General features: G+C 36.0%; 1 protein-coding gene across 1 annotated transcript in view; it reads left to right on the top strand.

The window, feature by feature from the left end:
* Nucleotides 1-15,830, top strand: part of LOC143910840 (uncharacterized) — a 141,797-nt gene that overhangs the window by 87,458 nt on the left and 38,509 nt on the right. The window contains exon 5 of the mRNA XM_077429438.1: nt 1,352-1,517. Coding sequence (XP_077285564.1) covers nt 1,352-1,517 — 166 coding nt within the window. The remainder of the gene's footprint in view (nt 1-1,351; nt 1,518-15,830) is intronic.

The following is a 15,830-nucleotide window of genomic DNA, read 5'->3' as shown; positions in this document are numbered from 1 at the left end:
ATTTGAACATTTTTTGTCTGGAAATGTTTATGTATTATCAGAAATAAATCCTTATTCTATGTATGTACACTATAATATTACGTAATTTGAATTTGAACTATGATCTTCTCAATCAATAGTCAAATAAATTTTGGGATATACCTACCTATACATCTCTAGTTGGAATAGAAGTTATCTATCATGGGGAATATTAGTTTGTGAAAATCGTAAATTTTGCCGATTTTCAAAGGCTATTTTTTTAATGTAAGCTCGGTTTAAGTAGTTTATTTTTTTCAATTCACCTCATCATATAAATGAAATAATTCTGCATTAAAAAATACCTCATATGGGATGTTTTTTCATATTACTAAGGTAGGAAAAAAAATCGAAAACTTTGTCTTTCGTCCATTGTCGATGTTTCTCTTATATTATTTTTAGAACATATTATTTTTTAAAATGCAGAACATCTTTTAAAATTAGATGGGTATCCAAATTCCAAAATTAGCTGTTTTCGATATACCCTATTGTACATATGTATAAGTTTGAACTATACTGTTCGTAGGCGATTTATCTATGTATGTATATACACATATACATACATATGTAGGTATATATTTAGAACCGTATGTTGAAAGCACTTATGCATTAGCATTAGAAGCAATCAATACCGGCATTTGACACTAATGCATTAATCATGCCAACTTGCATAGCTTCTCGCTGCAATAAATGAGCCTATGTAGAGTGTGTATTTTCATTGTAACAACGACTCCGACACCTGAACAGTAGTGCCTACATTGTACGTGCACATTACGCCTTGCAATTTAGCTAAATATCAAGACCATTTTACGAGTCGAATCAATCACGGAGAAGTTACCAGTTTTATGCGTGTCACACAACGGTGCAATAATGCGATACTCGAGCAGGGTATATAATGTGTATGGGATAGATTAAGCACACGTTTTTATGAAGCGCAAGCATTGGCAGGTTGTTTCAGCGGAGACTCTGAGGATCGCTTACGAGTCCATTACTGGCGTGGGCGGTTGAGCCGATTCCTGTAGAATTAGTACAGCGCTTGATTAGCATACGGCAGACGATTCGGTGTTATTTATTATTATTATTATTATTATTTTAGGGTCACCATAAACAAACGTGAAAGTCGAGAACTATGCAATTTATAAAATTATTCACGGTCACCGTCAGACACAATTTTAATAATACGGTGTTTGATTTATGATTGTTTGTACAGGTTTGTTTGGAGTTATTAGTGTGTGTGTGTGGTAGTCCTCGCCTTGGGTCGCCGTGTATAATTGCGTGTGGATCCTCGAAATTGTGCTCATGTTTTAATGTCTTGTTTTTTTCTGTTTCTTTTCAGGAAAAGCCTCATAAGTGCAGCTTATGCGCTAAATCTTTCCCAACGCCTGGAGATCTGAAGTCGCACATGTACGTACACAGTGGTTCGTGGCCGCACAAATGTCACATCTGTTCGAGAGGATTTTCCAAGCACACCAATCTCAAAAATCACCTCTTCTTACACACAGGTATGTAGTTGATGTTTGTCGGCAATCGATATATGTTTAAAATATTAAAAAAAAAGTGTTGCCTTGTGAATTTATAAATTGTTTATTTACATAGACGGGAAATTGGCGCAGTTGCTATGTAAACACGCCCGTTTACTTACGTAACATTTAATGAAAAAATATCTCACAAACCATTTATTTATATTAAAATATACAAAAATAATATCCGACACACAAAATTTATTGGTTTAATAAAAAATAATAGATTTGCGCGGTGTATAATTTGGATTGATAGGTTCAATTAAGTCATTAAAAATATTGATATACTGTTCGACTACTGGTCTTGTGTGCGTTCGAGCCGAAATGCAAATATTACAAAAATATGCGCCATATTATGAAATTCAATTTCGCAATAACAGTTCTGTTAAAATGGAATAATAATAATAATAATAGTAAACATAATGGACGATCCGACTTTTGGAAAGAGATTGATCTTGCGTGATGTAATGTGAAGGCATTATTAGTTGGAGAATATTAGTTCATAATCGAGATCATTTATCGTGTCTCGCTTTTTAAATGATTCATTAAAGTTATATAGATTACGAACTGGTTAATTGAGAAAGAGCGTTTTAAATAATAGAAAGAGAAAAAAACGAGCGAAATAAGAGCGATACGGAAGACTCACTGGATAGCGTTAGAAAGTGCAAAATTAATTGACAAAAATTGCTTTCGTTTTAGAACATTGATTGAGAGCTTGAAGCTTCGTAGTGAATTTTAACGGGCTCGAAGATGATCGACGATTGTCTTAAAATCGTATATCTATATTGAATTTACTGTATACATACATATATATGTAAATCGTTTCATTTGAACATCCGATATGTTTTTTTTTAACATTTTATATACATAGCTACATAAATGGTGTAATATTTTGATGGGTAATTCATTTGTAGTAATAATAATAATATTATATTAAGAAAAATTAAATGAATTTTGCAATAGAATTTTCCAAAAAATTCAATAAAAGTGTTTTCCAATTGTTTTTGTTATTTTATATAATAAATTGTCGGATTCGTCAATAGCGTTCTTTACATACTGAAAAATGTAATTGTAAAGGCGTGGGCGAAGTCGAACACTTGTATCGGAAATCTAATCCCATAAGACTATTGGATAGAGTAGACCGCGAACGCGGACGTATGCACGTTATCAAAGGTTTTATTCGATTCGATAGTGAATAATTCAGCGCATTCCGATCATGGCCGTGTCCGGGCGCGTTTTGAGATAACGATTGGCGGGAAAAGGCGATTTATTGTGCGGCCTATGCGCGCGCACGGGATGCTGCTCCAAATCGGGCGAGCACGTTCAAAAACGGCATAATTGGCATTAACAAAGCAAACGGACTCCGTGAGCTGTCCATCCACACGGAGACCCACCAATCAACCACCCGAACGAATTTAATTTATTCAAAAAGTAACGAACGACACGGCATTTTTTATTGCATGTAACTCTTTTCACTAGTGCCATCACCAATTAACCGTCGAGTTCGTCAGCGGCCGACACTGTTGAGGGCTGTTTCCGGCTGTCCGGCGGCTGCAACCCATACGTCAGCCCATACATGGGGTCGCTCTTCGGGGGCAGCTTTAATTGAAACAGTTTCTGTGCACAACCACAACGTTTGGTCGTAATGAAGCGAAACAAACGGCCACATTCAGCCTATAATTCCGATCGGCTGGCACGCGAATGTATCGATTTCTGACGGGGACAACGGTGGGTTTGTGGCGCTTCGTACTGGTTGTTGCTGATGCTGGGCCCTTTATGTGGTCCGACTGTCTGCCTAGTGGTCCCCTATCGCCTTCGCCATCTGCCCTACCCTCTTATCTGGACGGTTTCTTGCGCGTGCGAGCATCGTCAGTTCAAAGATAGACCTGCTGTAATTTATGCCGGCTGGGATAACGTCACGAAGAGGGCAGGTGCTTTCAGGTGTGTGAGGTTTGATTTAAATTTGAATGTGCACTGGATATTTACTGCTTGCGATGTGTAAGGGTATTATATTCGTGCGTGATCTGGGTATCTTTCCATTTGTGGTTTGGATTCACTATGAGAATTACCCTTATATGTAGATACAAAATGTGGTTCCGAAAAGGTACGGAGAGATTCGATTGGTAGCAAGAGAAAGAGCTCTGACAAGCTGAATCATGAGGCAATAACAATTGGAAATATATCATATGTATACACAATCACTATTGCGATCTGTGACATTTGGGCATAGCCTGAAATTAAATTTTTAAATTAATTTTGAATAATATTTATAAATTGTGCAAAGTCTTATCATATACATATGTACATTGCATCTACAATGAAAAAATCATGATTCGATTAAGCCAAGATGCCAAACCCAAACACTATTCGTTCCAGTGTTGTTATCTGTAGTAGCAGGAATTACACAAATAACCATGCAAATGTTTTAGCAAGTGATTACGTGGCCGACTTTAAAGATATGCTATCTTAGTAGAGTACGCGGTTAGGCTAGGGTTTTCGAAACGGAGGTGTCCCTTATCGTGCGATAGTCCCGGCCAAATTAATCGTCGTGTTAAAAGGCCAGCGATCGAGAATGTGTGGGCAGAGTGGGTGAGTGGATGGCGTGACCGAGTCTGCGCTTAATTGTGAACGAGCCACGGACGTCTTCATTTATTCCGCGGCAGTGTGTTCTCGTGTGCTCTTTTACCTTTTGGCCGTCCGCAAATTGAACATCTTTGTCGTCGGAGGAGGCCGCTCGGTCTGTGTTCGGACGGCAACAATCTCGCCCATTAATTTAATTAATTCTTGTCGATTGCTCGACCGCCACCGGTTTTTATTATGCGGAGGGGCTTTACCGAGAGCCGTGCGATTTTCGGACAATTTGACACCTCGAAAGCCTTCGGTTTATTTATTGTTTTACGCGTACGTCGTGTACTTGATCAAAACACCACGGTTGCATTTCTCATATGTATACAAAAAGACAATTCTTTTAGTTTGACCATTGGATTTATAGAATAAATTTTATATACCAACTTCAGAATGTATGTACATATATATAAAAATCGCATCCCTTTCAGGATCTCATTATTTTGCTTTAGAGATACTAGTATGTAATGCCTATTGCTAAAAAGTTTTTAAACTTAACCTACTGATGTGAATTCTATGCATTAATATCATTTGATGGTTGTATCTCTTGTCCGCACAGGATTTTGTAGGATGGCTCCAAATCCAAGAGCTATCCGACTTCTTAATGAAATCGTTGCTGCTGTGCCTGAATGTAGCATTGTCTATCGGAGATAATTTTGACATATTTGTCTGGAAGCCTGCGCTCATCATTATTTTCATAATTAGATGTGATGTATGAGTGGAATTTTGAGCTTATCTCTTCCATTTGGGCCTCGCAGGAATGTTTTTTATTTCATATAACATATATTGGTGCTGGCTGTGCAAAGATGCAAGACATTCCCACTATTTTTTTATATAATATTTTTACTTTATCTACTATTATTATAATGCAATTGTTTTTTTTTTAATTGTCCATAAATGTATTTTTGTCTGTATATATATTTTTTTCTTAATCTCTCTGTATTTTTTCGACCATTGTGGCGAATTAGGGACTCCCGTAATGCCGCAATGGCACAAACTTAAATAAATCATGGATAAATAATACAATATCTCCAAGTTCAACTAAAGTATAAGTTAGTATAAGTAAATGGGACTATTTATTTTTGACTTCAAGTCGTCATCATCTATCATTTCATTAATTCAACGAAAATAAATTAGTGACAATAGTCATTTTTTAACGTAGTGACAATAGATGCAGTTTTGTGATCATGCGAAAATTCGCACTCAGAATCGATTACTGATCACATTTTCATGATATATGTATGTAGAAAAAATGTATGTGTGTGTGTGTGTGACTATGGATTTTTGGAGATTTTTTGAACAACGTTAGTCCTATCAAACTGAAGCTTAGTATTGGTTACTGAAATTCTTATCGACACGACGTAAATTCTTTTCAATTTTTTTTAAATATTAAAAGATACATATTAGATGTTTGTAAGTAGATTCAATATCAAATAATTTTTTCATTATATTCATTTCATTGATGAATTGTTTGTTATATTCACACATGCGCTTTTATTTGTCTACTATTTAGTACAAAGTAGCTTCGAATGATCATGAAAAATTATAAATTAACCAATTCAGACATATCGTGTATATATGTATTGTAGAGCCTCACTCAATCTCAAAAGTACATATGTGTGTAAAGCCATAAACGAATTAATCGTCGCCACAAAAAAAAAGAAGGAAAAAAATCGCTCGTTTCGATTTTGATGACTTTGATATATCGAACGGTGGTAGTAAAGCGGGCGATGTTTCGACGAGGACAAGACGGTCGGTCAGAGTGGTACATAGTGAAGTGGTGCTTCTTAATCTGCTCGTTCGGCGAAGGTCTTTTCAGCGGTAACGAGCGGCGATCGGCATACGCATGTAGGGCGACGAGAGTTATCTCGTCCGTCTCCGAGTGCCCTCACAAAGGGCCGGCTCGCTATCGGCTACCGTTGCCGTCGAGGACCGATTTCCCTAATAAAGTTGTCGGCGCCCTTATCGAGACCGAGGTGTGTTAATGGCGGCGGCCGACTCGTGATGGATCGCGTCTCGGTAGCTCACCGACCCGTGGGCGTGACCCCTCTTGTGATATATTACCTTATGCAATTAACAGGCGATACCTTTTTGTTTTGCTGCCGTCGACCCATCGACATATTTTTAAACAAGTGCGACCGGAATTTTAATCAAAGGCGTAAACCTTTGTTCGCGGCGAGTTTTAATCGAAAATCCCTCCCCCTCCTCCTCTGCTGCGGCCGGTGTATCTATATGGATCGGATCATTAATCAATTCGCCTGTCATCCTCGAGATGTATATATGTATGTATGTAGTATTGGGTATTGTGTGTGCGTTAGAGGATCTCTTAATTTTTTTCTGTTTTGTTTTGTTAATCAAGCGTAATCCGTGGCGTACGTTTCGAGTTGATCAAAATATGTATGTAATACACAGTTGCCCACTACCGAATTTTTTTTAGATTAGCGTCGAGCGTTGGGTGAAATATGTTAATATAATTAACGACTACTGAATTATGTCTTAATTACAATTTGGTTAATTTTTAGTTACGGTTTCGTTTTACAGATGCGGCTAATTTTATTTAGATTCATTACATAAGAACATCTTCTTCCGGTGACACTTCGTTTCTGCGTGAAAGTGTGTGTAATGATTGTAAATTTCTTATCAACCTAAAATGTTATAATTTGTCTTAGAATATTAGAGCTATTATATTTGTCCACTTTTCTTCATTTCGAGAAATGAATATCTCGTGAAACATTAAATATATCTAATGTTTTGCGTTTTACAATATTTAAAAATACTGGTGGCTTGTAATAAGCTTATTCTGCTTTTTCGAGATTCTAGACATATCAAATTAAAAGTAATAATTTGTGAATTCAGTCAAATTGAAATAGTACTATTCAGTAGAACTGAAAGTTGAACACTTTATAAATACATATGTATACATATATGCTTTTAATGTAGATAGGTGTCACAATATTTAATACTTATTTCTGTACTATAATTGTGTATTTATGTACCTTTTGAATTGTATTTTGAAAAACTTGAATTCGCAAATTCAATTACAATATTACGACATTCTTTTGTAAACACATACAATTCATACATATTTATATTTTATTTCCTTGTCTACAAATTAAATTTCCATAAAACATTAGCAAGGTTTTGGAAAACGGTTTTAAAAATATATTTGTTATGTATATTCTAACGGCCAATTTTTTTTATTATGAGTATAATGTCGTGAAACTCAATGATTTTGATTAATGTCTTCCTCTCAAGATAATTTCTTCTAAAAAAATAAAGTAAAAAGGTAAATTAAAAGGTATTAGAAATGCAAAATCGGTTCTCGCTCGTTCAGGGCGTCAACTGACAGCGTGATTGTTTTTCAGTGGCCATAAAGACAGCAGCAGCTTTCGCAAGACGTATTGCTTGTGCATTTGCACATTTTTGCAATCAGCATGAGGCCGGTCACGCAAGCTTCCTGCAGACGCCCCCGCGGCCACAACACACGAACGCCAAACCCTCACAAAAGCTCCCAGAAAGCTCTAATTCTAAAATTGCGAGATTTTAATCCCCGAAAATTAAATTATGCCGTCCCAGAACACCATTAAGCTTCGCGGATGATAATATATTTTAAAAATCTACCACATTTAATTTGCATGCTCTAAACGCTTGTTAACAACATTTATTTCCCATGCGTAGGTGTGTATATGATAATTAATTATACGCATAAATTATTCACAACGTAATTAAAACTTTATATAACAATAAAGCGAGAACGATACAATTTAATCAAATTTATAATTATTTATTCACAATGTAATTAATATATTATATTTTTGCGTCCCTGAGAGTGGCATGGCGCTGCCGCATCGACAATTAAGACTTAATGCCACGGGAATTACACAGTTGTTCTATGTAAATCAGTTGTGCTCGTCGTTTATTTTGCAGCAGCAGGAGCAGCCAACCCACTCGACGCCGAGTGCAAAGTGGCAACCGAGGTGACCTCGAGCAACCCAAATTAAAGCAAATAGTACCCCTCTCGCATACGCGCACTATTTATAATAATATATCGAAATCGCGCCGTAAACAAACGTTGCGTCTCTCATCTCGGTGCACTTTTGATTTTATCACTCGCAGTGGGGCCGGTGTAATAAAGCAGCTGCTGCTGCTGCACTGTGCAAAGGGACGTTTGAAGGTGCAAAATTATTGCCCCGCCAACGGCGTCCGCTTCCCGCACCAATTATACCCTCGAAGTACCTTCAGAAATGCTCGTCGTTGTTGCCAATGATTCTGCTGATGCTGATGCTGCCGTTTCGTCCGGTATTCGGCTGATTCCTTCGCGCTAATGACGCGTGGCAGTTCTGCGTTGGAAAAAAGGCGGTAATTGTACCATCACTCAACACGCACGACCCAGGAATCTGCCCTCGAAGTGTGTTAATAGTCCACAATACTCACGCTCGGTGTATATCATTCATACCTGTAGCATGTAACCAATTAAATATTTTTCACATTACTTCAACAATACAAATTTTATTGTATTACAAAATGTGATCGATATGAGTTCTTTAAAGTACCTAACTAGTATTGAACTTTCTTCCTTTTTTGGAACATAATCTAACCAAATCTATTCTGATAACGCCTTTAGACATGTCGCATTGATCGTTTGGACAAAGAAGAACTATGAGTGTACACGTTAGTTGAAAACTAGTCTTACTTTATATATAACATACAGTATTCGGAATAATTTAAATTTTCTTATACATACGAATATTTTTTGTGAATTTTGAACACATTGGAATATTATAAAATTTTTAACGTTACCATTTATTCATTATATTGAGCATAGTGCGTTTTTATTGTCTCTTGTTTATTCTTCTCGATAAAATCGTTCTCATGTGTATTATCTGAAATCGTAATTCCTGGAAAAAGTCGACGTAAAAACTCAGTGCCGTGGGAGAATTTTAGTGCCAATTCGGGATGAACGTGTCGTTAAAGGACCGAAGCAACAATTTTGGCGTCGCGCACCCATGAATTCTGTTCGTTTAATGTCTCAATTCTCGGCAAAAGGAAGAAAGCCATTTTATTGAAGCCCGTTTTAGTTTGTTCGCTTTTTTCATTGGAATCCTACGACGCACGATTATAGCAGCTACGAATTCGAGATGGTTCGCTCGTAGCTCGTCGCCTTTTGAGTTTGGCTTGTTTACAGCAATGGCTGCGAGCGCGCCACATATCTGCCACACACGAAAATTGCAAGAAATATACTGTTTCGGCGCTAACAGGCCTGAGTGCTCTGGCGCGAGTTATTGCCGTTTCTGTCCGAGAGATTTGCGATCCTCCGGATAATGTAAATCTCTGCTTGGAGAGCCCTAGCAGCCCCTCATCTTCATGCGCTATGCAAATGTATTTCGCATTCTCCCTCGCCCGTATATTATATTAGAGGCTGTCGACGCATTGCAATGCTTAATTGTCACATCGACTCATATCCACCTCGGAGCAGATTATTTATTGTCAAGTTCACCATAAAAGAATTATGTTTGCACTGTAAGTGGGATTTAAAAATACCTTGAACGAATAATTGCAACTCATGTATAATATCATTCTGATGAACTCATTGCATTTGGCTTCAAGTTTGAGGAAACAGCCGCAGAAAATTACACTTAAATCTTTTTTAATTCACGTCTTATGAATCTAATGATTATTGACATACCGCATCGCATTTATTTAAAACATTGATTTTTGTAAAAGATCGTGAAAATATGTAAACATTGAATTCGTCAGAGACTTTACTGAGCGTACAAACGCGAAACCCTCTACGTAATGTATGTGTGCATATGTATATGTGTATATTCGTATCTAATAAAAGTACACAAAACGAACATCATATGAGTTGATTGAAAACTTTCGATACTTCAAATTGTAAAGATACCATGAAGCCTACATACATACATATGTATGTATACTCACTGTGCAATAACAACATTGGCTTAGATACAATAACGACAAAGTTCTACGTCTGTGAAAAGTGAAGACTCACTCTGGTCCAATTCAGGAGTCTGATGAAGGGTGATCTTAAAACTTTAATTGGAATTCTCCAAGTGGACGTAGACGTACATTCGGCGCCTTATGGGCTCTGAAGCCAAAGTGCACAGTCATAGCCGGTAATCGAACCGGCCTTTGTGGCTCCAGCCACAAACATCTCGCACTCGATTATAAACAAAATTTCATAGAATCCATAAATGCTAACCATTGTCGGGTTTAACAGGACTCTCCACGCTCGTACTGTATCCAGAATATCCAATTTTTGTTGACCACCATTGACCACTTCACGTTCTCACTCACGTAACACCGCACGATTTACTATTGAAGTGGCGCATTCTTTGATTATGAATTTCAGATACCTATGTATGTTCATACATACATATGTACATAAACCACCATTGCATGTAAAAAATCCATTTTTGGCACGAAAACCTTAAACGATCAATTAATCAAGACGCATAGAATTCTTGTGAATGATTAAAAAATCATTTGTAGCAATAACGTGTACAGAAAAAACGAAGGATTGGAATTTTTAAATTGTTTTCATACACAAAATGGCAACGGCATTGTGTGGTCTCGTCGTTCGATAATGATGATCGACATCGGCATATTTTTATTCGTTAAACGTTTGATCGGATTTTGTATAGTACCAGTGAATTAATAATCTTTAACTACAAGGAGATATGTACATATAATCGGCAAATTTCGGTACGAGATTAAATATAAATTAGACTGGTTATTTATTTTGTATAATGCACAAATCGATAAAGTTAATTACCAAATATAAATACTCCAATATAAAGAAAATGACTTAATAATATAAATTTTACGCACAGCGGATAGACATCCGCTGCTAACGTTTCGTATACATAATTACCGTAATTGATTGCTCAATACAGAAAATATTGTATTATTATAATACGATAAGGAACGGCGGTTTAAACGGCTAATATTCTTAAGCCGATTGATGAACTGCCATCAATACAAAATAATTATGCTTACGCAACGATTACACTATGAACCAGCGTACAGCAATAAAAGTAAAATAATTATGAAAAGTTTATTGTTATAAAAAACCATATTCGTTTATGAAATATATATATCCGTTATAAGTACAAGAATTTTATATTATGTACAATGTTAGCGAACAGTAAAAGCAAATAATCGTATTGACTTCATCTATTTTTATTGTAAAATACGGTGTATTTTAAAGCATTATCACTTTTTGAGATGTCAAATCAAAAATGTTCACGCACGACCATTGCCAGTTTAACGGTGTGCCATCGTCAATTTCATTGCAGACAAACGAAAGCTCTTCTCACACCATCTTCTTTTCTGGTGAAAATCGTCATCACTACAAATTAAAAAAAGACGAAAATCTTTGAAACACAATAGTAAAAAAACGAAGGAGAATAAATTATTTCGTCACGCTTCTTTATCCGTGTCAGAAAGATAAATCATCCATCAATATAGCCCGTCATCGCTACCAATAAAGTCCTTTTTTTACAAACAAATATTTAAATTTGATCACGTAATGTATTTTTTGGTATTGTAGATATAGCACGTATAATATTTGCATTTTTTTCGTCGCGAATTTTCTACTGGCAAAATATGTATTATATGTATAAAGTCGATTTAGGTAGTTTAGCTCCGCGGGTAACTCGGCTCGATGCAACCGAAGTGCACATCACGCCAAAGTAATTTATATATTTTTCAATAAAATGGCGTGCAAAGTGGTCATGAATCCGCATGATTTAGTTAACACGACCACTGCGAACTCACTAGTGGTCGGTAGTAACTCCTCTAACACTTTTCAGGGGTGTACTGTTTCGAATGCACCCGATGCATTTCAGAGTTGAACCGTTCGTTCGAGGGGAATTGTTTCACATCGCGGCCTCTCGCGAGGCTGTGGCACAAAAGCAGATCTAATTAGAGATTGTTGGTAAGAAATGGCCAATGGTTTGTTGAGCAGTTGAGCTGGTCAAATATATACGATTCATATTGTTCGTTCGTTCGCAATAACGGTAAAATTGTTCGATGGATATAAACAGACTTATCTATGTTCATTAATCAACGTTTAACGATTTTATTTCAACGCTCTGCAATACTTTATGATTAACGTTTTCCTTTTAATAAGAATCTTTCATTAAAAATTCGACGCCGATATCACACCACTTTTTACACCCACGTTTGTGTATGGCAAATAAAAAAAAACATAATCTGACATGTAATCAAACTAAGATGCATTACAGTTTACTTTGGATATGACAGAACGAAACTAAATGGGTTTTCGGCTCGTTTTTATTTTTAATTAGCAAATACAGTAACTACATATTTACAGTGTTAGCAATTGCATTATAAAATAGTCGATAGATTTCCACATTTCGGATAATTATTTTTTTAGTTAAACTTCCCAATACATCTGAATGATAAAGCTTGGTCAGATATGTGTATGTATAATTTGATGTTTAATTTAAATAAAAATAAAACGTACTTCTTCGTATTTACATTCTTTGCTGCCCAATATAGAAGAAAATGAGAAAGATGGAAGGATTTGAGTGAAATTTGGATGAGTATTGGACAAGCTGTTTGGTAGGCCAGCAATGAAAACGAAAATCTGAACAGCACTACGATATTATTATCAGATGAAAGATTGAAGTTGACGTTTCGGATGAAATTTTTCAAAAATCCAATTGAATCTGCAATGCGAGCGTAATTGGGAGTGTGTTTGCTATATCAGCCCCTGGGTCGGATCGAGGTCTCCCGCTGTTAAGCATCGGCAATCGCTTAAATTAAGATATCTTCAGCATGAAGAAGTCGAGCTTTGATGGCGTGATAATAAACGCTTTAATATCGGCCACGGGAGCTTACGTAGTTAAAAAAAAAATTAATGGCTCATACGGTCGCGCAGAAGACGTTTTCATTAACGGCCGCCGCTAATGTTTTATTGGCTAATTGAAAATACGAATAGTTAAATTTACGACCGGGAGGAAGTTGCTTATAAATTTTCGAACTGAACAAACCGCGATTTTTTTTTTCAATTAAATACGTACGTCTATGAATGAAAATTGTTGATTCTATTCGTTGCACTCCGTTTTGATTCGGACAGGATGTCGATTTTAGTCGAGTAAAGCACGATATAAAATCAATGATTTACGAAGGCGGCTTTAGTACTCAAAATGGTATTATCGTAAAATCGACAACGTGTTGCGGCCAATAAGATTCATAAAATATTGCTAAAAATATATACCTATGGCTTATTATAACTTGAAATATGTATCGCCTCATACAGATGTGAAGTATTTTAATTGTATATTTGATAAATATAACAGCAAATACTTTTCTAATATTATAAATATCTATATAGACATATTCTAGCGATCTTTTTCAACTATAATATACATACATATTTAATTCGAATTAGGTCTATCTTTGCCAGCGCAACTATCTATCTATCTATCTATCGATAGAAGCTTTATCAGATAGCTCTATCATTAAAATTTGAAAAATATCTTGCAAAACGACTTGGATATAACCTTAAAATGGGCATCGTATCACGCCAACACAATATTAACAGCCGACAACGACGCGTCAACTCGCATTTCGCCATATATTCGTGTCGTTATTCGATCTCGCCGAGCTCGTCGTTACACTGTCCTTCTGTAAAGGGACGTGTCTGTAACTGGAATTAAATATATTTGCCATATTGCGTCCTGAATATAAGTGGCTTATCAGCGATACAGTTGCGACCGAGACCAACGAGAATTATGACTACGGACGATGGCTGTTTACGATTCCGCGTCAACGATAGAAAACTTCATTTTAAATTGAATACAATTGATTTACACAACGATAAAATACGCGCTAAACACTTGTCAAAGCTATGTTTTCAATGATCGTATCAAAATGTTTAAATATTTCATTGAATTTATATACATTTTTAACTGTAAATGGAAGTGTAGCTCGTTTTTATGTGAAATTCAGATTAATGGCGCCTCTTTTTTTTTTTTGGTTTTTACTTTGTTGTCAAATTGGAACCTTCGTGGCACGGTTATTTAGCGATTTTCCAAGGTATTTGTGTTTCCACGAGTGTCTTCTTTTCGTATTATTGGGGCTCGGTAACAGGTGAATCACGCACCTGCCGCCGTTCGGGGTCCCCTTCTTTTTCAGAGGCACACTTATCATTATTGCCGGGGTGCCTATCTACTTCGAGTCATCAAACGGTTCTATAGCGAATAAAAAACGAATAATAAAAATAAAGAAAAACGATTCTGATCAGTCGAAAAAAATGACGAAAAAACGGTCATCCGATGCTAATGCATTTTTGACAGTAAAGCTCCCTTCAAAAACGTGAGCTTAATCGATGTTTAAACATAGATATGTATGTACATCATTCGATATTCAAATTTTATTTATATACATATCATGATTTAAAGTCGATTTTTTTGCGAAAAATTTAATACATGATAGTTTATTTAGTGAATAGTTAATTTGTATGTATGTATAAATGTACACGTGTAGATATGTATGTATATTGATACAAAATAAATATATGCAATTTTAGTCCAATTTTGCCATCTAGTACTTTAAATACATGTCGAAAAGATTGAATGACTGGTGAGACGTCAAGCGTGAAAATCCTTTTTTCCGGTTTGTAACGCTCATTTTCCCCAAAGCACCCCATCTTGCCTTTCATTACGAGTCGATTAAAAATACCGTTAGGGTTTTGAATACCATTTACGAACAAAATCCAATAAATGTAAAACCCTTCACCTTGATTATCAACATTTTCAAATGTCTTATTATCATTAAGTTCCTTTCGTTGTAAAAGGACTCGCCGTAATAAACGCTTGAAATTAAAGCATATTGCATTCGTACGTTACGAGCAATGAAATACCCGTTTTGCCCGCGACATGTGTTCTGAATAAATAAATATATAAATATTCAAGAGTTGCCATATAAACAGGAGGTGCAGGAAGGACCTGTACAGGTGTACTCGATCAGATGAACTCAACCTTTTCATAATTTCACAACAAAAAAATCAATTCACATATCTACCGCATTTATTATTAAATATTAAAACCCGTACGGTAAAAATTCCAATCAAGCTCATATAAAAAAAACCGATCAAAATTTTCATTATTTTCATATACAGATTATCAGATTGAGATAATTAAGATCTTATGTGGTTGATGATCGCTGTCTCTACGTAGCACATGTGTCCGAGAAACGACGGCCGTTACACATAAATGAACATTTGGCTGATATGTTTGTGTGTGTATACTTTATACATAATATAAGTAAGTTCAACATGTGCATCAGTAGATACATATTCAAGTCATCGGCTATCCGCCTTTGTGCGGTTTATATACTTATATTACATGTAGCTCCGGTCACGACACAGCCTTTTATTTCGCCCTGAATTTCCCTACAACAATGATAACAATAAAACGATGATAACAATAACGGATGCAGCTCGTGTACTTCGCGAGTACATTCGACATAATTGGCACGTTGCACACTTTTCATGTTTTAATTGTTTTTTTTTTTGTCGTTTCAGGTGAGTGCTCGTGATAAGGCAGTCGATACAATATCGGTAACGTATTATTTGTATTCCAAGATGTATGTATCTTATGACGATGCTCTTCATAC

This window comes from Arctopsyche grandis, chromosome 4, assembly GCF_051622035.1.
Source record: "Arctopsyche grandis isolate Sample6627 chromosome 4, ASM5162203v2, whole genome shotgun sequence".
NCBI lineage: Eukaryota > Metazoa > Arthropoda > Insecta > Trichoptera > Hydropsychidae > Arctopsyche > Arctopsyche grandis.
This window is presented reverse-complemented; position numbering and strand designations above follow the sequence as displayed.